The sequence below is a fragment of the Anguilla anguilla genome, chromosome 3 (genome assembly GCF_013347855.1).
Source record: "Anguilla anguilla isolate fAngAng1 chromosome 3, fAngAng1.pri, whole genome shotgun sequence".
Taxonomy (NCBI): Eukaryota; Metazoa; Chordata; class Actinopteri; order Anguilliformes; family Anguillidae; genus Anguilla; species Anguilla anguilla.
This window is the reverse complement of record NC_049203.1, coordinates 68,729,729-68,752,014: the sequence shown is the minus strand read 5'-3', so window position 1 is coordinate 68,752,014 and position 22,286 is coordinate 68,729,729. Positions and strand designations below refer to the sequence as shown.

At 50.1% G+C, this 22,286-nt stretch overlaps 1 protein-coding gene across 1 annotated transcript; it reads right to left on the bottom strand.

Annotated features, from left to right (window-relative positions):
• Window positions 1-893: 893 nt before the first annotated feature.
• On the bottom strand, window positions 894-17,704 carry rftn2 (raftlin family member 2). The gene is made up of 9 exons (XM_035408084.1): window positions 16,902-17,704; window positions 10,522-10,702; window positions 8,930-9,038; window positions 8,418-8,613; window positions 5,532-5,750; window positions 3,121-3,227; window positions 2,715-2,818; window positions 2,306-2,384; window positions 894-1,561 (listed from the first exon to the last, which is right to left on the bottom strand). Exons 1-9 carry the CDS (start codon window positions 17,038-17,040, stop codon window positions 1,349-1,351), a joined length of 1,347 nt encoding a protein of 448 aa, XP_035263975.1. The 5' UTR covers window positions 17,041-17,704; the 3' UTR covers window positions 894-1,348.
• Window positions 17,705-22,286: the final 4,582 nt, after the last annotated feature.

Below are 22,286 nucleotides of genomic sequence, written 5' to 3'. Positions count from 1 at the left end.
AATTTTTAAAATTCCCTTTAAAAAAAAAAAAAAAAGTATTGAAGTGGATTTATTAACAGGAAGGTCTCGTACAAAAGACCCCCCTCCCCCCCCCAAAACCCAGCTCTGTTGAAAAAGGACGACCGTTGCACAGCAACCTCATCCTCTCTCTTATACTCTGTGCGTCGGCAAAACGAAACAGTAAAGGACAGAGCGAAGGACAAAGCATAGATGCCACAGCATTGATTCTTCCAATGAATTCAGAAATCGGGTGTGAAATACACTTTTTTACAATTCTGAGATTTTCTGGAACGACTGAAAACTTGTGTGATGCTCCAGCTGAAAATGCTTGGAATGATTCCTCCTGCTGTGCATTGTGGGTATTTTCATCATCCCTACATAGATTTCTAAACGTGCATACGAACGCAGTGGCTTGTGGGAAAACATAAGATAGCCCTTCTAGGAACTGTGCCTCTCCCTGTTTAATATAAACTTCAATAGAAAATGAGTCGCGTGTGACGCAGGTTACGCTTGTTCAATCTACAAGTCGGCACATGATTGCCTGTTTCTTTCGGCTACGTGTTTATGGGACTGAAAAGGTGCTCGTTGAAGCAGATGAAACAGTCTGCATTTAAAAAAAAAAAAAAAGAAAGAAAAATCTCCCTCTGAGCCAGCCCTGGTGTCTTGAGGAAGAGAAAACAGAAATCATAACTTAGAAAATGGCCGCTCTGAAACAGACTGTGGGAACGGGGAAAAAAATCGAACCACAAAAAAAAAAAAAAACACTGAGGGTTACTGTTGAGGTTAGGAAAGGTGCGGTCAGTGTATTTTGTTGTCCTGGTAACACCCGTATCGCCTCAAACCCCTAACCCTTAACCCCCGCCCCCCGGCCCCCCGGCCCCCCACCCCTGCCACCACCACCATCGTTCACTTCCTGCTTCACTGTTGAGAGCTCACAGACAAGGCGCCACCAGATCAAACCGTCTGAGCCCCATACAGCAGAGATGGCCTGCGAGCGGAGTCAGAGCTACAGGAGCGGAGCGTTAAATGTGTGTCAGAGTGCTACGGTACGAGACTGATGTACCCATGCAAACCCGGTCCGTCTGAGTATGGAGCTTTCACCAAAAAGTGCACTGCTGGGCCAAAACAACACTGTGAGAGGGTGATTAGTTTAGCACAGTCCTCCTGACAGGGGTGTTTATATATTTAAGGCCTTTGGCCTTTTCTCAGGGGTGAGTATGGCTTCATAAAGGAAGAAAAGTGGCGAGAGTTCTGGGGCTAATCTAAGCTCCCTCTGGGGAGGGGATGGGAGAGGGAGCGCGTGGTTGTTCGGGCGTGCGACGCGTGCGCGTCCGCGTCCCCCGCGGGGTCACATGCAGGTGACCTCCGCCGCCCCGTCGTCCTGCTCGAAGCCCCCGTCCTCCAGGTGGGACAGGGCGCTGGGGTAGCCCCCGCCGAAGACGGGGAACCCTCCTATCCCCCCCGCGCACGGGGTCAGGTCCTCCGGGGGGGCGGAGGCCACGCCCACCCCCCGACTCACGGAGCGACTGGACACCTCGCTGCGGGACGGTCCCGCTACCGCCTGAGAGAGGGGGGGAGGGGGGAGGGGGGAGAGAAGGGGGGGAGGGGGAGGGGGGAGAGAGAGGGGAGAGGGGGAGAAAGGGAGAGGGAGAGGGAGGGGGAGAGAGAGGGGGAGGGGGGGGAGAGAAAAAGGGGGGAAGGGGAGAAGAGAGAGAAAGGGAGGGAGAAAGAGTACGCAAGACTCATCAATTACCAGGAAAAACCAAACTGTCCGAATTCAACATTAAAAGCAGTCCAGCACATTTATTTCAGCCCCAGGGTAAATACTCTGTGTTTATTTCGACTCTTCTTAACTTTCTCAAAGTATATAAAACTGAGCCACCAGGGGGAAGCACCAGCTACTTTATTTGAACAAGCACCTCACAGCCTGACGGAATACTAAAGTCATGTAGTAAACCATTTTAATCTTTATCCAGGAGATGATTACTTCTCCTCATTCATACAGTCTCTCTCTGTAGATACACACACAGTGTACCAGTATACGTAAAAATAATTTTTGGTTTAAAATTTTTCACGGTCAGCGTGACATTGAGTCCTCCATTCAGAGCAGGTGGAGCTCTCTCTCACACAGATGAAATATGAAGCTTCTCAGCTGTACTGAGTGGGTGTTTCTGCACAGTACGAAAGCTGCTCTATTAATAAAGTTTATTACGTGTCAGGTGAAATGCGTCGGATCGCTCCGCAGTAACACACAGCCCTGTCGAACCCATGCGCGTGTGTGTGTGTGTGCGTCTGTCTGCCTCACCTGGTTCCGCTGCGATGCTGCTTCACCTCTGACCGGCCTCTGCAGGAACACCACCTGCTTGGTGGCCAAATTGCCCTCACTGCAATGATAAACAGTCCCATGCACACACACGCACACGCACACATAGACACACGCACACACACACACACACGCACACATAGACACACGCACGTGCGCACATACACACACACACACACACACACACACACACACACACACACACACACGAACACACGCATGGATATACAGTATATTTAAACAGACATGAATCAATATGGAAAAGCAACTACATCAGCAGTGGTTGTACAGAGTTCACTGCACAGACTGTGAGGCAGGAATAGGTTGTGATACGATGTGTGAGAGTGTGTGTGTGTGTGTGCGTGCGTGCGTGTGTATGTGCTTGACTCACCTGTCATGGCGGATGATAGGTGTGGGTAACACACAGGTGAGCAGCCAGCCGAACTCGGCCAGCGTGTGAAGGAGGGGCCCGTAGTCCGTCTTCACATCCGAACCCTAAAATACAGGTGCGTCTGTAAGACTCAGTGACACACAGAGGCACACGACTAAAACTTCAGTACTTAAGCTACACATCTCTCCATAACTGCCTTAGCACATAACATTACAATGACATTTCCAACATATAAATCTGTTTGTAATAAGCATTAATATACTCCAAGCTAAAATCCACACTATCGCCCCTCCTCCATACGCACACACGAATGCATGCACACACACACGCACACACACTCACACACACACACAGCCACCCCCCCCCCCCCCCCCCCCCCCCCCCCCACATACACACACACACGCACCTCGATGACGGTCCACTGCTCCACCACGATGGTGTCGTTGGCCGGGGGGGGGGGGTTGCGCTCCTCGTACACAAACAGCCCCTCCAGAGACCTGGGCACCGGCTCCCCTGGGGGACACGGCGAGAACAGAACCATCAGCGAGAGCAGAACTGTCAGCGAGAGCAGAACCATCAGCGAGAGCAGAACCATCAGTGAGAGCAGAACCATCAGCGAGAGCAGAACCGTCAGCGAGAGCAGAACCCTCAGTGAGAGCAGAACTGTCAGCGAGAGCAGAACCATCAGTGAGAGCAGAACCGTCAGCGAGAGCAGAACCATCAGCAAGAGCAGAACCATCAGCGAGAGCAGAACCGTCAGCAAGAGCAGAACCGTCAGTGAGAGCAGAACCATCAGCGAGAGCAGAACCATCAGCGAGAGCAGAACCGTCAGTGAGAGCAGAACCATCAGCGAGAGCAGAACCGTCAGCGAGAGCAGAACCATCAGTGAGAGCAGAACCGTCAGCGAGAGCAGAACCATCAGAGAGCAGAACCGTCAGCGAGAGCAGAACCATCAGAGAGCAGAACCATCAGCGAGAGCAGAACCATCAGAGAGCAGAACCATCAGCGAGAGCAGAACCGTCAGCAGCGTTACGCGGTACGCTAGGCAGGCGGTACCGATGTGTTCAGGGCCCTGAGCCCCACAGCTGCTGGAGCAGGCCGAACACACCCGGACTGAGACCGGCCCAACGCCGGGCTAACGAGCTAGCAGCACCGGTGGTTCTGGACCGGCCCACTTAGCCACCATCAGCTAGCCCTGCTGTTGAGCTGTCACAATACTGTCAATACTGCCACAATACTTATAATACTTATAATATTAAGACTGCAAAACCCGATCGACACCGTATTCAGCATCAGATTATCAGCACACTGAAAACTTCCACATAATCAACTGGGTATAATCACCTCTTGGCCCTAGCATGCAATCGGTTTTCAGAAATTAAGCATCAAGTTTGAGGTTAAGCAATATAGACATTTATGTTTGTAGTTAAGGAATATAGACATTGAATATTACTATATATATCACTCGGGCGATGACTGATAATGTCAGTGTGAACAGTTGAAGAGACATGCAGATTTAGTAGACATGTTCTTTGGATGTAACAAGAATTGAATCCGTTGACATTGAAGTGTCATTGACCTAGTTTAGTAATGAGTAATAATTAACTAGACTGCTTTAAGAAGCGGGTGGGGGGGCAAGGGCTACACGCTCTATCCCAGAATTCTGCGGTTCGAGCTGAAGTCTGCTACCAGCCCAATACAAGCCTCTCAGGAAACAGGAAGAGAGGTCACGAACTTGGGAAGCCAGGTCTATATATAGCAAAAGAGGGAGATGAGATGAGGAGGGAGACATAGAGAGAGAGAGAGAGAGAGAGAGAGAGAGACAGACAGAGACAGATATAGATTGAGATTGAGAGGAGAGTGAGAGTGAGAATGAGAAAGACAGAGAGATATATAGTAATGATTTGGGAGAGAGGGAAGAAAAGCCTTAAAAGGGGGGGGGGGGGTTGGGTAACAGTGCCTGATGCATTTAGGAGAAACGCACATGGCAAGTCATAACAGGGCCGAGAGGGGCGAACAGGATGCAGAGGGAAACGTCTAATCTCCTCTTCGTCTCAGCTAACACACCGTACTCATTAAACACGCTGGGACCTCAAAACAACACCTCCAGTGTTGCAGAAACAGCGTGGAGTGCTATTCGCTGGCTAGAGTTTTAACCTTCACCGTACGGGTCAGAAGCAGCTCTCGTGTTGGAGAGGAGGGAGAGAGAAGAGAGAGAGGGAGAAAAACGAGAGAAAACGGTGTTTCTGCAGCACAGCCTGGCTGTAGAATGAAAAGCACACTGAACCTGGATCAGACAGCGCTGTGGAAAACGTTTTATTACCAGACGCAGTAAACTGGGAAGAGAAACAATGGGCATGACTGTTAATCCAAAAAAAAAAAAAAAAACAGCAGCTCCCATTTTTTAAATCTGATTTTATGGGCATGAAACGCAGGTGGAGCCGCTCAGTAAACACAGTCGTTTCTGTGGCGGCTTTATTGGGTGTGGTTATTAATCTGGTGTGCCTTACCCGCCATTCTGCCCAGTACTGAGTAAATCACACACAGTGTGTGCATCATGAACCTCGGTGTGGCTGAAACCCCGCCCTTTTCATCGCAAAATAAAAACATTATATTTGAGAGCACGGGCAGCTTTGCAGGGTAATATTTCTCCAACAGGCCACACTTCTTATTTTTATAGTTGCAAGTTCATTTGTGGGGCCTCCATAACAATAACTAAGTGCAAAAAGTATACCAAAAATCAGTTGTGTGGAGGGCTGCTGCTTATGACATTTCAACGGACCTGTCTCTATCGGGACGTACGATTGGAGGGCTAACCTTTGGGCGTGTCCCAGTACACGAAGGAGTCCACCAATGACCAGCCCTTCCGGTAGTACGAGGCGGTGAGCTCCAGCCAATCCGCCTCCAGCGCGCTGACGACCTGGCCCTTGCGCGACACCCGCATGGACAGCGCCCCCTGGTGGTAGCAGCAGGCGAGGGACTCGAGGGGGGTGCAGCCCGGAGCCCAGGAGTGGAAGAACACCAGCAGCACCAGGTCTGGGGGCGGAGCCACACAGCAGCTCAGAACACAGAACTACAGAAGCCACGTCATGTTTCAAAAACAGGCAGAGGAATGGAAAAAAAAAAAATTAACTACGATTTTTAAAATAAGATGCTCATGGAAGACGTGGAAGTCTTGAAACAGAGAAAAGAGGTTTATTGAAATATTTTCAATGTTTTAGCATAGGGCAGCTAAAATTATCTTCAGGGAACGTTCCTTTGAACGTCTCTGATGTTCGGCCATAAGCAATATCATAAAAAATATCCTCCCAAATCTGACTTTGAAAAACCGGTCTTTCCAGTCAAGAGAAAGTGTATATAATCGTCCTGATTCCAACACGCACACCTTGAAACACGCCCCTCTGGCACCTGGAGCTGCTACAGCAGAGTGAAGCCCTACTCCACCGCTAAGCTCAGTAAGCGATTGTCTGCACCCCGGTGCATCCCCACACATCAGAAGCTCCAGACTGCGCGTCCCAACAATAGCGTACAGGAGAGTGGGCACGAACGCATTCCTTCCGCGGGACGTCCTGTCGGAACAAGCTCCATGTGCGGCCAGTCCGAACCTGTGCGCACCCAAACACTGCAGCGCTGAACGGGAAACCGGTTCCTCAGAGGGTTTTTACCTCAGAGAGGAGAGGAGAGGAGAGGAGAGGAGAGGAGAGGAGGGGAGGGGAGGGGAGGGGAGGGGAGAGGAGAGGAGAGGAGAGGAGAGGAGAGGAGAGGAGAGGAGAGGAGAGGAGAAGAGGGGAGAGGAGGGGAGGGGCAGGGAGGGGAAAGGAGAAGAGGGGAGAGGAGAGGAAAGGAGGGGAGGGGCAGGGAGGGGAGAGGAGAAGAGGGGAGAGGAGAGGAGAGGAGGGGAGGGGAGAGGGGGAGAAGAGAGGAGGGGAGGGGAGAGGAGAGGAGAGGAGAGGAGAGGAGAGGAGAGGAGAGGAGAGGAGAGGAGAGGAGAGGAGAAGACGGGAGGGGAGGGGAGAGGAGAGGAGAGGAGAAGAGGGGAGAGGAGGGGAGGGGAGGGGAGAGGAGAGGAGAAGAGGGGAGAGGAGGGGAGGGGAGGGGAGGGGAGAGGAGAGGAGGGGGGAGGAGAGGAGGGGAGGGGAGGGGAGGAGAGAGGCGGCTAAATCAGCCAGTCGTGCCAAGGAAAAGGGACAAGAGATCATCTGAGTCAAAATGACAGAGAAAGAGAGAGAGGTGGGGATAGGATAAAGAGAAAGAGAGATGGAGAGAGAGAGAGAGAGAGTGAGAGAGCTGGACAGAGGTCATGAGCCTCAGGAGAAAGAGAGGGGCAGAGAGAGAGAGAGAGAGAGAGAGAGAGAGAGAGAGCTCACAGATTACAGTAGTAGAGTCTGACGGAAGTGAGAGAGAGAGGGCGACCGAAATACCGAGGATGGAAAAGAAGGTTTAAACGAGGACAATGAGTGTGAGGTCAGTGTTTAATCATTATTCATATTTAATATGCCCTCCTTCGCCCTTCAGGATAGGGCCGTTTGGCCGTCTGAGGCCACGCCTACTCATCGAGCGGCGCACTCCTCGGCCAATCAGCCCAGGCGTTCAAGGTGAGCTCGTGCTGCATGCGGTCACGCTTGTCAACTCATAAAGTTGGGAAAAAAAAAAAAAATGGCGCCTGACCAAGTTGTTTATACGAGGTGTTTGCGTTCGGGTGGTCATCGGGAACCGGTAAGTTCATCGTGTGAACTATACAATACGTACGTCAGCTGAGAAGCTAGACCAATGAGATTGTCCACTGCAAGACGTAAATAATGGGACCCAGACATGAACTCTGCCCTGTCTTGACATTGGCAGCATACAAAAATACATAATCCACCCGAAAACAGAATAAATCTCACGCCCTCACAAAAGTAACTGCTCTGCTGAAACACATCACGACAGATAAACGAAACTTATTTGGATATATTTACCATTAACTGGGTAGATTGTTGTTATCGTCCAGTAACTGTTAACAGCAGGGTGAGGTCAGTGATACATCACAGCTGGGTAACTCGGGTATCGTGGAACTTGAGTTTAACACTGCGCTGGTATTTACGACTTCGTCGGACGTTCGAATGCAACTTCCTGAATTTACGAGCTGACGAGCGACGGCCAAAAGCACCGTCGCTCTCCGCGGTGGGAAGCTGAGCCGGGAGCTCGCCCACCGAGGGGGGGGGGGGGGGCAGGGAGAGAGAGAGAGAGAGAGAGAGACACACAGAGAGCGAAAGAAGTGAAAGAAACCTGGCTGAAAAGCTAATGGCTGAAAAGCTGAAAAGCTGTACAGCTGAGGACCACAGGGGCTGAAAAGCTTTCACTGCGTTCGGTTTATTTTGTCTTTGTTATTTTGTGTTTGTTGCCCGAAACCAAAAAGGGGAGGGTGTGGCATCGCCGTCTGTCGTCGCCGCATCAGAGCGGGTGGGGTGGCACCCCCTGCCAGGAGGGCCCGGTTTAAACTGGGTGAAAGCTGTGCCCAAAACTTTGCCCAGCCGCTACGGCACCCACCGCCCGGGGGCCCCTGTGATGTCACTCAAGCCCCGCCCCTCACAGACAGACAGACAGACGGACGGACGGACGGACGGACGGACGGACGGACGGACAGACAGACAGACAGACAGACAGACAGACAGACAGACAGACAGACAGACAGACAGACGGACAGACAGACGCGCGTCTCACCGGGGCTGTAGCCCGTCTCCTCTGGGTCCCCGTCTCCGGGCGGGGTCCGGGGCGGAGTTCGGGGCGGAGTCCGGGGAGGGGACCGACAACCCCGCCTGGGGCTGGGACCCCTCCCGTTGCAGCTGTGGGACCCCCCTCCCACCTGCTGGAGGACGGAGCCCACAAACCTCACACCCCCCCTCGCACTGCTGTTCACCTGGGGGGGCGAGAGAGATGGGGGGGGCGGGGATTACTGACGCGTCACCGTGCCACTCACACAATCAGCCAATCAGCACAGCTGCTGATGGAAAAGAAAGAGAGAGAAAGAGAGGGGGAGAGAAACTGCACAAGTGGAGGCAGGGAGGAGAGAAATAGAGGAAAGTATGAGAGAAAGAGGGACTGATACAAGAGACAGACAGAAAAACAAAAAACAGATGACGGACGGACGGACAGACAGACGAACAGACAGACAGACAGACAGACAAGCAGGCAGGCAGAGAGACGGACAGACGGACGGACGGACGGACACTGACCCTGTCGATGAGCGCTCTCACGGTGTCGCCCGTCAGCGAGTCCCCCGGTAGAGGCCACTCCTCCACCCTCAGCACAGGCACGCTGTGGCACATCGGCACCACCTGCTTACTGAGGAGGACAGACAGAGACCCGTTACACCCAGAGAACCATTACAGACCTGTTACACTCAGAGAACCATTACAGACCCGTTACACCCAGTGACCTGTTACAGACCTGTTACACCCAGAGACCTGTTACAGACCTGTTACACCCAGAGACCTGTTACACTCAGAGAACCATTACAGACCCGTTACACCCAGTGACCTGTTACAGACCTGTTACACCCAGAGACCTGTTACAGACCTGTTACACCCAGAGACCTGTTACACTCAGAGACCTGTTACACCCAGTGACCTGTTACAGACCTGTTACACTCAGAGACCTGTTACAGACCTGTTACACCCAGAGACCTGTTACAGACCTGTTACACCCAGAGACCTGTTACAGACCTGTTACACCCAGAGACCTGTTACAGACCTGTTACACCCAGAGACCCGTTACAGACCTGTTACACCCAGAGACCTGTTACAGACCTGTTACACCCAGAGACCTGTTACAGACCTGTTACACCCAGTGACCTGTTACAGACCTGTTACACCTCGCGACCCATTACAGACCTGTTACACTCAGAGAACCATTACAGACCTGTTACACCCAGTGACCTGTTACAGACCTGTTACACTCAGAGACCTGTTACAGACCTGTTACACCCAGTGACCTGCTACACTCAGAGAATAACATTACAGGGTAATTACAATTTACACTTATTACACAACATTTATTCACTGATTGCCCACCCCTTTGTGCACTGGAAAGCCTACAGGAAAGGTATGATGTGAACTATACAGTTTGGCAAAGTGTGTGTGTGTATGAGCGCGTGTGTGCGTGTGTGTGTGCGTGTGTGCGTGCGAGACAGCAGAAGAGAAGGAAAGAGAATAGACAGAAGGGAAGACGGAAATAAAAATAAACAGGCAGAAAATAAAAATGGACAAACAGGGATGGGGGAGGGGGGGTAGAAAGATCAGGGAGATGGAGGGAAGGCAAAAGATGGAGAGAAAAAAAGGGGAAGTGAGAGAGGAGGAAGGGTGGAGTGTGTGACATCATCACGGCTGGCGTGACTTCGCGGCCCAGAATAGACGACCCGCGTCTAGACAGGACAGTTTTAGCAAGGGTGGGGCTCAGAGGGGAAAGCGGAGGGGGGCCTTCTGTGTTTATAATTTAAACAATGAACAGCCCTCATAGGAAGCAGCCAGCAGAGAGAAGATGCTAATGGACCCCCCCCCCTCCCTCACTCCAGATTCATCCTGGCATCCACCCCGCCCCACCCCACTCGGATTGAACCTCAATAAACCAGAGGAACCTCACCGCACTCAACTCTGCCGTAAAAACAGCCACGCCTTTCTGGAAATGGACGATTGGCTCAAATCATGAAAGCTGTACTTTCATGGGGTGGGGTGGGGTGGGGTCAGAATGGCCTGGAGTGAGGGGGGGGGGTGGGTACCTGGGGCAGGGCCGGGTCAGGATGGCCTGGAGTGAGGGGGGGGGGGGGTACCTTGGGCGGGGCCGGGTCAGGATGGCGCGGTACAGCAGGCTGACGGGCAGCGCTCGCGTTCGCCCCACAGAGAGGATTATGGGATGGAGCGCGGCCAGGACGTAGCCCTGCGTGTAGTAGGGCTGCAGGGCCTGGGGAAGATCACACAGCGAGGACAGGCACTGCACCGTGGGGCGACTACCTGCAGAGAGAGAGAGAGCGAGGAGAGAGAGGGAGATGGGGAGAGAGGGAAAGAGGAGGGAGAGGAGGGGGGAGGGGGGGGGGAGAGGGTAAGAGAGAGAGAGTGTCGGTAAGAAGTTGCTGGTTAATCCATATAAAAGAGACATTTAAAAGGCAAAGTATCATTGACAGAGGACACAAATCACACAAAAGTCACAATTACTCGAGCCCAATCATTTCTAAATGGGAAAAACTGACATAGAGAGAATGCAGTAGGAAGGCTGGTGGGACCATCATTACACACTTCCGCTTCTCGATGGATATGAGGACTTTTATTTTGAAGTGCGCTATGCAATCCTGTAGGATATAGCTCAGGACCTGGAGATCTGCACGCACTCACACACACGCACACGCACATGCACAGACGCGCGCACACACACACACACACACACTACACCGCCTGTCACTTAATGGCTTGAGCAGTAGTGCTCAGCCTGGCCAGTAAAACCCATCTGGCAGTCTGTGAGGAGAAGGACGCAGAACGTGCCGGAGTAGTTCTAAGTGTGCAGCACACGGTCGACTTTCACACAGTGAAACTCAGGGCTGGAATTCAGCAGTGCCGATCCTTGCGGCTGCTCTTTGATCTACATTCAGGGGTTGCCAGCTCGACTCCAAGGGCTACCTGGCGCTATAGCTTTTCCTGCGCAGCCGAATATTACACGGATAGCCACTATCAATTCAGAATTTCTCCATCACTTAATTGAGAATCCACCAGGTTTCTGCAGAATCCTCATTGAAATGCACGACAAGACTTTGTTTCCTTCGTCTCCTTACGTAAAGGTCCGTGTGAACGTAGCGTGACCCTTCGCTAAACTGAGGAGAAAAACACAAGGAGGGGGGGAAAAGGGGAATGTTTGGAATGCTATCTGTAAACGTTAGCGGGGCGGAGGGGGGGCGGGGGGTCTCCTGGGCATTGAGGAAACGGAAGACGCCGTACAGCAGCACACAGCACGGCGCATCACACAGTGTGCGCTTCCTCTGCGGTGCCGTTTTTATTCCATTAACTGAGTCGCCGAGCTCGCGCTTCTATTAAGCAGAGCGCAGAGCGCAGGGTCCAGCTGAGCGATATCGCAGCGGCTGCTGTCTGGTGGATTGTGGGAAGGCTGTAAATCCGCCACTCGCTCCAAAGTTGCTGCCAGGAGAACCCGCCCCCCACCCACTCCCCTACACTCCCGCCCCCCCCCACTCCCACACCGCCACACCACCACCCCCCCTTTTCCTGGATGCACAAAGAGCTGCTATTTAACCCAACAGAGCTGGCACTCAGCTACACCCTATACACTCAACACTGAAACTGACACTATCACACACTCAACACTGAAACTGACACCAACACACTCTCAACACTGCTACTGACACTAACACACTAACACACTGCCCCAGTGCCCTCTGTGCTGCCCCACTGTGCTGCCCCAGTGCCCACTGTGCTGCCCCAGTGCTCAATGTGCTGCCCCAGTGCTCACTGTGCTGCCCCAGTCCCCACTGTGCTGCCCCACTGTGCTGCCCCAGTCCCCACTGTGCTGACGCAGTCCCCACTGTGCTGCCCCAGTGTGCTGCCCCAGTGCCCACTGTGCTGCTCCACTGTGCTGCTCCACTGTGCTGCTCCAGTGCCCACCGGGCACAGCCAGACTCCAGGTGTCTGCGCAGCCAACAGGTGGGGACGACCTTGGCGGCTGAGCCCACCCCCAGAGACACATGGCCCATAATGCACTGCCCCGCAGGGCAACAGGCTCCAGATGGGTTCTGAAGCCAGACTGTGGAGGACATCCTACACCAACAACCTTCAGTAGGGCTTCAGCACAACATGCCCACCTCCAACCTCACTGATACACACACACACACACACACACACTCCTTACTGGAACTAACTCACAACACGCACACGCACACGCACTCCTTACTGGAACTAACTCACAACACACACACACACACTCACACACACACACACTCCTTACTGGAACTAACTCACAACAACACACACACACCCGCACCTGCACACGCACACGCACACCTTACTGGAACTAACTCACAACAACACACACGCACGCACACACACACGAACATGCACACGCACACGCACACGCACTCCTTACTGGAACTAACTCACAACACACACACACACGCACACACACTCCTTACTGGAACTAACTCACAACAACACACACACACGCACACACACACGAACATGCACACGCACACGCACACGCACTCCTTACTGGAACTAACTCACAACACACACACACACGTACACACACACACGCTAGACACCGGCACGCAGCCACAGCTAGAAGCTCCGCCCACGCCGCTCAGTGGGCGGGGCCGGCGACGCCTCCCTGGCGTACCGCAGCTCGCGGCACACCTTCACACCTGCGGGTGCGACCGGCAAATCGCTCCCCGGAGAACCCCGGGACCCCACATTCAGGGCCCGTACACGGGCACACCAATGTCACAAAAACTGTGGGAGGCCCACGCTTTTGTCCCTGTCCTCCGTCCCGCTCCCCCCCCCATTTCCACTCACACACTGAAGCCTCTGTTCTCTCTGAGCACTGCAGAGGGGAGGGGGGGGGGGGAGAGAGGAAGATGTAGGGGGCTTTTGAAGGAGAGAGGGGTAACAATAACACAAAAGTTGGTGCGGAAGGAAGCGGGGAGGACGGCACTCATAATGTATGAGGAGGATGAGCCTCCGGGGCAGCGGTAGTTAAAGGGACTTAAATTTCCTCTACGTGTTTTCAGCTGCAATCTCCTTACAGATCTATCGTCGTTGTGTAATATTCATATCATTAAGCAGAGCGTTGCACTCTTAAGCCAGCCTGTGCAAACAGACCTGAATGAGCCAAACAGAACTGACCTGGTCACAGCAGCCACAGCCTGTGGCCTGTACTTTAGATTTAATATATATACATATAAAAAAAAAACATCTGAGTAATCTCCCATAATCCACTGTTTCCAGGATTCAATATTAAACGAGAGAGGGATTACAGTAGATTGGAATAATACACAGTGGAGGAGCCCCATATGGACTGGAAGGGTTCCAAGACAAAGACAAATGCAGGCTGAGAAGCTGGACTTTTCCCAAATCAATGTTGGTTGAGTGTGAAATAGACACAAGATCAAGACTTGGAGCAAAGTACAGATATGGACTTGTTTTGGTGGTCTTGAAATGTTATCATTTGAAAGATGACTGAAAACGAACCGAATTTGGTTATCTTACAGCTACAGTTTAATGTTTAAATGAAAGTGGGAGCTTAGGCAATAATAAAACAAAAATACATTTTCTTAGGAAAAACGTTGTTTGGCTGGACATATGAAAAGCACCTTGAGTCAAAGACCAGTAGCCTACACAGCAGGCAAGTGAATATTGGTATGTCAAAACAGGCACTATCCCGGGGTTTCTTGGAGTGGGTTTCACTTTCTTTGAGAACATTCAGTGGCTTTTAATACGGGGCATTTAATGGTCGAACTTCCCCCAGCACCAGCACCCCCACCCTCCCCCCGGCTGCAGACCTGGCTCCGCTCACACGCGCTTTCTCCCGCGAGAGCCGCACGTAATCAGCTCGTGCGGCATTAGCCGTTATCCGCTTTGATCTTCAGTATACGGCCGCTACTCGCGCTGGACCGGAGGATTAATGAGGCTTTCACAGAGCGGCCACTGTTCGCGACCGAGGTAGCATCGCTTCGTTTGCTTTTCTTTAGCCTCAAATTTCTGTTACGCAAAGAATAAGACAGTGTAATAATCTACTATGATATTCGTATAGGCTACTCTACTGTGAATAACAACGTGCTTGCTTTTTAAAAATATAACGGTTAACCCCTGTAAACCCGCAGCAGTAAACTCGCGGTAGATATTATAACAGTAGGATTGGACAGGCTGTGTGTGTGTGTGTGTCTGTAGTGGGTGTGTGTGTGTGTTTGTGTGTGTGTGTGTGTCGGGGGGGGGGGGGGGGGGGGGGGGGGGCATGTGCGGGGTCTGGCTGTATGAACAGATATGTAAACAGAACAGACAGAACCCGGGGGCAGGAAATGGTACACTGGAGCAGAAGACCCCTTTTCCCACGAGCCGAGAGCCAGCTTATTCTGGACAAAACCAAATCTACAACCTACACCCCAGCATTTTGGGGAGGGGGGGGGGGGGGTTAAACCGAGGTTCAGCAATTTTAGTCGCCTTTTGTCTACGCCCTTGAATTGGGCACCCGTTGCCTAAAATACATCCTTTCAATCAAAAACAAATCAAAGCAAAGCACTATAAACCAAATCAAAATCACTGGAGAAGAGGGAATCATTTAAAAAAAAATTATATAAAGTACTCCAAGCCAAACGACTTTGTTTCCAACTAGGCCATTTCTTCTTGATATCTGTTAACATGTGAGCGTATATGCCAGCTTCTTTCTGAAAGTATTTTTAGAGCTTGGCCACTCACAGTGCTAAGTGTCAAGACGTCCCACTTCACGAATGAAAGAGTGTCTAACTTGTGAAATATGGTAAAGCCCCATATCAGATTAGCACAAATCCTGCATCAGCGAGGCGGAGACACTTTTAGGCTCGTCCTGCTGGCACCGCGGCGGGAGTAGGCTCATAAAAGTGTTAGGCTGCTGAGGAAATGTAATTTAATGAAAGGAGCATTTCCAGGGATCGACACGACGGAGGCTCTAATCGCGCATCTGCGGGGGCGAGCGGTTAAACTGCCCGTCCCGGCTGAGGAAACTAGGTCAGGTCAGGAGTCCGCACCTCCTGATTTACACCCCTGAAACGGGGGACAGGCCGGGGAAAAAAATACGAAGCCGGCGCTCTTAAAAACGCCAGGCCCTGTTTTGAAAGCACGAAGCGTCCAGCGTCCCTGTCATCTTGTGTGCTCAGCAGCTCTGTCGTAAAAAACACGCGAGCGCTAATACACCCGAGTAACTGGGCACACGGGGGAAAGCCGACGCCCTGGGGGTTTAGCCAAAAACTGGAGTCTGCCCCAGCCACAAATCATGTTTGAACACAGGCTAAGCCCCGCCCACAATCCTGCGATTGGCTCTGTTGGGTGGAGACGGGCGCCTGCGTTCATAAAGAGAGACACCGAGGAGGGTCTTGAGACTTTTGACAGCTCATAGTTTGGAACGTAATCCTCAATTTCTCTGCCACACACACACACAAAAAGTGTCAGAAGTAACAATGGCATTCGACGGAAAGGACTTTGTCTGATAGTGACCGCCTGACACAATGAATTGGTACCATTGGATTGACTGTGCTGCCCCCCCCCATGATTCTTCACACAGTCTGCATGACCTAAATCATATTTGAGCCTCAATTACTCGATTAAACTGCCTTACGACTGTCTAGCCTATATAGGCTATTGCAGTCATGTATGAGGGATTGTGTCAGCCTATCTGCTACTAGCTTCTTTAGTAATCAGACGGTGGTGCACCAAATGTGGGGCACTTAATTAACTGCCTCCAGCTCAACAAGTTTACTCTTTGCTTAATAAAACAAAAAAACAAGTAAACATTTTTGTGCACCAGCCAATGGCCTCTAGTCCCCTTTAATATTAAGATTACAGCAAGGTTCCATTAAAGCATGCATCACTTCAGATCATAGCTGGGGGAGGGGTAGCCTACACACCAGGGGAAAGTGTATTAGGAGGTGCCAGATCATTGCCAATCACTTATTGCTATTGCATATGGCCAAAGAAGCTTCTGTCCTTTTGATATGACCTAGCCGTCTTGCTCTTGCTGGGACGGGCTGAGGGCCATGGATGCACACGCACGCACGCACGCACGCACACACACACACACACACACACGCGCACAAAATCTAGCTGACCTATTTCCACAATCTGAGAAACGATGGTAGGCTACTGTTGTTCTAAGAAGTCAAAAGAAAACTTCCCAGAAACGTTAACAGTGAACTGTTCCAAGTGTTAGCCAGCTTGTTTCCGGAAACGGAGCAAGTTTTTCCCCTCAAAGAAAATGTTTTGCAGTGAACGTCCCAGCGCAAAGCACGTGGTAGTCCACTGGATTTGGGATAATAAACAATAAACATACCCCATGGAGCTCGCTTTGACACTTTTGCTCTGCAAGATTATAAACAATAAACTAAACACCTTCACGTAGTCCCTGTAGTCCATACGTCAAATAACTCACGGCATCCGAGACATCCAAGTAAGCTTTCGTGTCCCCTACCTTCTAAACTGAAGTCCAGCAGAACATACTCGTACACTGTGTCGGTCTTCGTCTCCACCTGCGGCCTCTTCAGGGTGGAGTAGATTTTCCCGGGACTGCTGTCTTCGGGATCTTCCAGTTTCCTCAACCCGCACCCCATTTTACCTGGAGCTGAAGTTCGCACAGGCCGAACACGGGGAGAGTCCCGCTCCGCCACGCACACCCGGAGATGTCCGCTCTCCCGAAGAAGGGTTAGCGGGATGAGCTCTCCATCCTCAATTCAGGCGATGTAATCCGAGGTAGAAGCCCCAGATGGATACAGCAAGATTACGCCCGCCGCTGTTTCATTAAGCGGCTATATTTGTGTTACTGGATGGCGATGAAGTAAATCCGGCTGTGGAACTGGTACTTCTTCGTCAAATCCGCCCAGCTATGCGAGTGAAAACGGCCATTTATGTAAAGTTTATTTGTGTTGAAGTTAGATTTAGCAATATACTATGGCATGCCACGTCGAAACCTCTTTATATTTAAAGAACCAAGTAAAAAATAGTCGTCCGGAGACGACTTCTTGTTTTTCTTCTATCTAGCTATTAAATGGCACATTTTAAGTGCGCTTGGAAAATCACGTACGGTAGTTTCCCAGACGCTCGCTAAAAATAAACCTCGCACACCGAGCGAACGTCTGTCTCTGCAACTGCCGACAGCAACTGAGAGAGCGAAAGGGGGCCGTCCGACTTGGGAGTTCCACATTTCTTCATTTGGAGTTGGGAAACGGTGCCTCTGGAACACAAAGGGGAGGGCGAACCCTTCGTCACCCAAAGCCGAAGGAGCCAACGCTCTAAATTTCCAGAGGAAATGGGTTCTCTCGGAGGAAACGGATAGGATAGGGGTTTTTTTTTCTTTGCAAGCGGCACGCTGCCTTCGACACCAGCAGATGATGGATTATTTTGGGTAACTTACTATGATTCGCTACCATTTCTCGCTGCAAATAAATAGAATATTCATATTTTAAAAGTTCAATTTTTCCATGCCCTGAAAGAGACTTTCTTTGTTGTGAAGCATCTGATGTGTTTTCCAAATTGAGTGATTCTTGTCAACGGTGATGTGATTTACTTTTTTTGTTGTTGTTTGCACAATTCTGTTTATAAGCTAATCGTCGGTTTGTACTAACACTACAGGAGGTGCAAGGTCGCCAACAATAGCAACATTTAGCCCGAAATGGAAATAGCTCGTGCCTGTTGCGTTTCAGTCTTGCATCCAAAGGTTGCTGTGATAAGCGTTTTGAAGGCGGCTGATTTCTTGTCCTCTGACCCGTTCAAAGGTCAAAGCAGCAACTGCTTTATTTAAATAGTTACGTTATTCAGTATAAAAGTTCAGGAATTCTTGGCCTCGTTTTCAGAAGGAAAATGGAAAATGTTTGTCAAAACACATTTACGACATAAGTGTCAAGATACAGTATTTTTTTTTTGTAGCAAAAATAGACCATTCATTGAGGCCCTTTATCTGCCAACAATGTCAGAATCAGCAAACGGCAAAACAGCAGTCCTACTGTTCCATTTTTATTGACCTGCTTTGCAATGTTTTGCCTTTAAGTAAATATCATACTATTGTAATGTTGGAAAACTACATGAACTGTTTCAGTTCAGTAGTTTGCAGTGTGCAGAAATGAACCTGCTCCATTTCAGGATCACGACTTGTTAATTGCAGGGAAAAGGTTTCGCAGTCAAAACATTTGCGTACGTCCCCGCTGCTTCTGGAAAATGGCTCATGGTGTGACTGACAGCACAGAAGGCCCATTTATTCAGTTATTGCAGTTTGGACCCACATTTCAATAAACTTTGTTTATGCTCCTCGTATGACATTGTTCCCTCTGTTACACTGAAGTTAATTTTTAAGCAGCAAGCAACGAAAAATGCATACAATTTTAACGAAGCGAGCGTATTGGGGATTTGATAACTGGGGCTTTGCTTGGATAGGCGCGATTGTGTCGTGGCCTGCAGATGATTAATGTGTGATCACTGGAGGCTCCTGACAGAGCAACACTGATTCACTCACCCTCCCAAAACAGACGAGCCTCGTCCACTTCCGGGGGGTGGGGGGTGTCCCGTCGGGTGCATACAGTGGCGTGTGACTGCGATGCATTCATGCGCAGATTACATCAGTGAGTTTAGGGAAGGTTTTTTTTTTGGGGTTTTTTTTTGGTGCCAAAACAGTAGAATTGCCACGAAAAGCCAGCGGAGGAAGAGGAGTTCACGCTCCGCTTCCTGCGACGTTCGGAACGAACCGCACTGACAATGGTGGAGGAAACCGACAAGAAGTGGAAGCGCACGTCTCGAACCCGCGCCGCCCTCCAAACGAAAAAACAAAACGTCCTTAAAAAACGATCAGGCGGCCGGACGGGAAACAGGCCAAACGATGGAGGTTTAAATTCAGTTCAAAAGTTTGCCCTGATTGAAGTGATTTCAGGAGGGAGATATTTCGTCCTCAGTCCAGGTGAAGTGGGTGAGATGAAAGGAGGCCCCGGTAACCATGGCAAATTCACAGAGCGGAGAACTAGGATCCAGTGAGCAGGTAAAAGCCATGAGTGGTGGTGTAGTATAATGGGTATGGAGCGGGTCTTATAAACTAAAGGTCGCAGGGTCAATTCCCAAGTAGGACACTGCCGTTGTACCCTTGAGCAAGGTACTTAACCTGCATTGCTTCAGTATGTATCCAGCTGTATAAATATATAATGTAGTGTAAGTCACTCTGGATAAGAGCATCTGCTAAATGCCTGTAATGTAATCTCACTCCACCCACAAGAACATTTCATGAGGACAACCTCCCCCCCCCCCCCAATACATTTTACTCTGCCTGCCAAGTCTTAATAAGACCTGTAACCACCTCAAGGAACCTAAAATCGGTAACTGAAAGATCAATGAAAACTAAGCCAATTAAGCCAAGACCTGTCCTGTGCTCAGACAGTGTATTAGGATAATAATACTTAAGAGTGCAACCTCCTAATATATTCAGAAGTTTACTGTCAGTGAAAGTAGGATGGAGGCAGCAAACCAGCAGTAAAGCTGCAATGCAGCACCCCAGAGTTTCAGGTTGAAAATCACACCAGCACACCCCAGGGTACTGTCAATCTAGCCTCCCCCCCCCCCCCCACCCCCTCCATGATTGTTTGTGTGTGTGAGCCCCCCCCCCCCCCCCACTCCCTTCCCCACATTCCTACCGTCTTGCATCACCCTCGAACAGAGCATTCCCTCATCCCTGTTTCCATGGAGACCACTGAGCGCGCTCGCTGGACACCTAGCCCTCCAAGTCCCACTCTGAGCGCACAGGAAGTTGCCTTTTTTTTAAAGCTCAAACCACAACAGAACCCAGTTTTGGTTGGTCTGTTTTTGTTCTGGCACGGTTCCACTCGTGCTGTCGACCAGCATTTGAGTGGCAGGGGCAAAGACGTACACGCCCAGAATTCACAGTGACAGCCATGCAATCTACCCAGCCGGTGCAGACAAAATCCAGCACCCCTTGTGTTCTCTCTCTGGTTCAAAGCCTAATGAGCAGGTTTGTGTTTCAGCTAAGGTGTGAAAAGACTGAGAAACCACACTTTTACCACACACAACCCCCCCCCCCCCGCCCCACCCTTTATGATTCATCAAACAATGTCTTTTTCCGCCTTGTAGCAAAATCAGACCCATCTTCACTTTTATGTACACCCATCCCCAACCCTTTCTGATACATCTGCAGCAAAAACTGGTTACCACTGGTATCTCTGCCAATCTGACAATAAATCTGTCATTACACAAACAGCACGGAAAAGGGTGAACTGCGGCCTTGGTTAGTGTAACAGTAATATTAGCACTGCATTGTTCAGGTAGCATCAGTCTTTCACATAAAATGGATAAGCTACCTTTGGCATTTTCAGTATACACAACACAAAGTTTCTAATAAACAACTACCGCGTGACTACTGCAGCGTGCGATTTGTTCTATTCAACTTCACGAAATTGATGTCTTGCAAAATGTCCTTTTTTGCAACACGTGTATTGTGATGCTAAAAACCAACACACATCTTCTCAGTACAAATGCTGACTCAGTTTGGAAAATTGTCTCTCAGTCAATTTGTGGCAATGAAGTAGAAGATTAATGACAAATAGCAAGGTCACAAGGCCAGACAATTAAATGATTAAGAAGGGTGTACATTTTTAAAGAGTGTATCTCATTGACTACAACGTTGGGGGTTGTTGACTTCTTACTCAGTGCAACTGCTTGTTCCTGCATAGACTACAAACCCCCCAACCCCCCCATTATGCAGTAATGGAAACCAGGTGGTGGCGGAGGAACAGGGGTCATAAAGTGACCCCCCCCCCCTCCCCGTGTTTGCTCTACCCTCCATCTGCCCACTTGTAGACAAGATGGGGGGCTCCTTATTGACCAACCTTTTAATGTCCAGCTCACACAACCCTCTCCTAACAAGAGTGAAGTGCTTAGAGCGCAGGGGAGAGGTGAAACATGGGACATTACTAAAAAATAGTACAGAAGTATATTTTTTTGAAGTATACATAAGTGCATCAAGTTTATTTTTAAGTATACTTTAAGTACTTTATAAATTGGTCCACTATTAAGTATATTTAAAGTATTTCTTGGAACTATACAATTTATACCACTATACCATTTATGAACTACTAAACGTTGTATCCTAAATTGGTAAATGCTGAATCGGCACACTTGCCTTCTACTGAGTATACAAGTTGTATATAAGTTCTATACAACTTGTTTGCCACTTGTATACTTGATAGTAGGCAAACTGTGATCTAAGTTTTCTTCTGGAAAGTAAAATGGAAGTGCACTTTAAGAGCACTACCTGAAATTTGGTTCAGAAAAAGTGTACTCAAGGCAAACTTTTATAAACTTCTGTTTTGTGAGGGATGTCAGACAAGACGAACAGAAGAGTAGAGTATGAATGCATTCTGTGATCGTACTGCTGGCCTGGGATCAGATTAGGCCTTACTTCACACACTGCTGGGGGTTTGGTTTAGGGCTCTGAGAGCTGATCCTGTATCAGCTGCTGAAGTTCAATGTCTTCAAAGCCGAGTTAACAAGCAAAAAACAAACAAATCCAGGCTTCTGGACAAAGCCGAGCCCGTCTCCAAAAACAGCGGGCACTCAGACCCCAGCCACTTCCTGCCTGCCTGCTCCGTTTCCCAAAGAGTTAAAAACAACCAGACACACACGCTCGAACACACACACACACACAGTCACACACACAATACATGCACGTACACACACGCGCATACACACACGCACACAAACATGTACAAGACACGCACGCGCATGCACGGACAGACGCGTATATACAAACGCACGCGCATGCACGCACACAAACTCACACACACTCAAGTGCGCACGAACGCACACA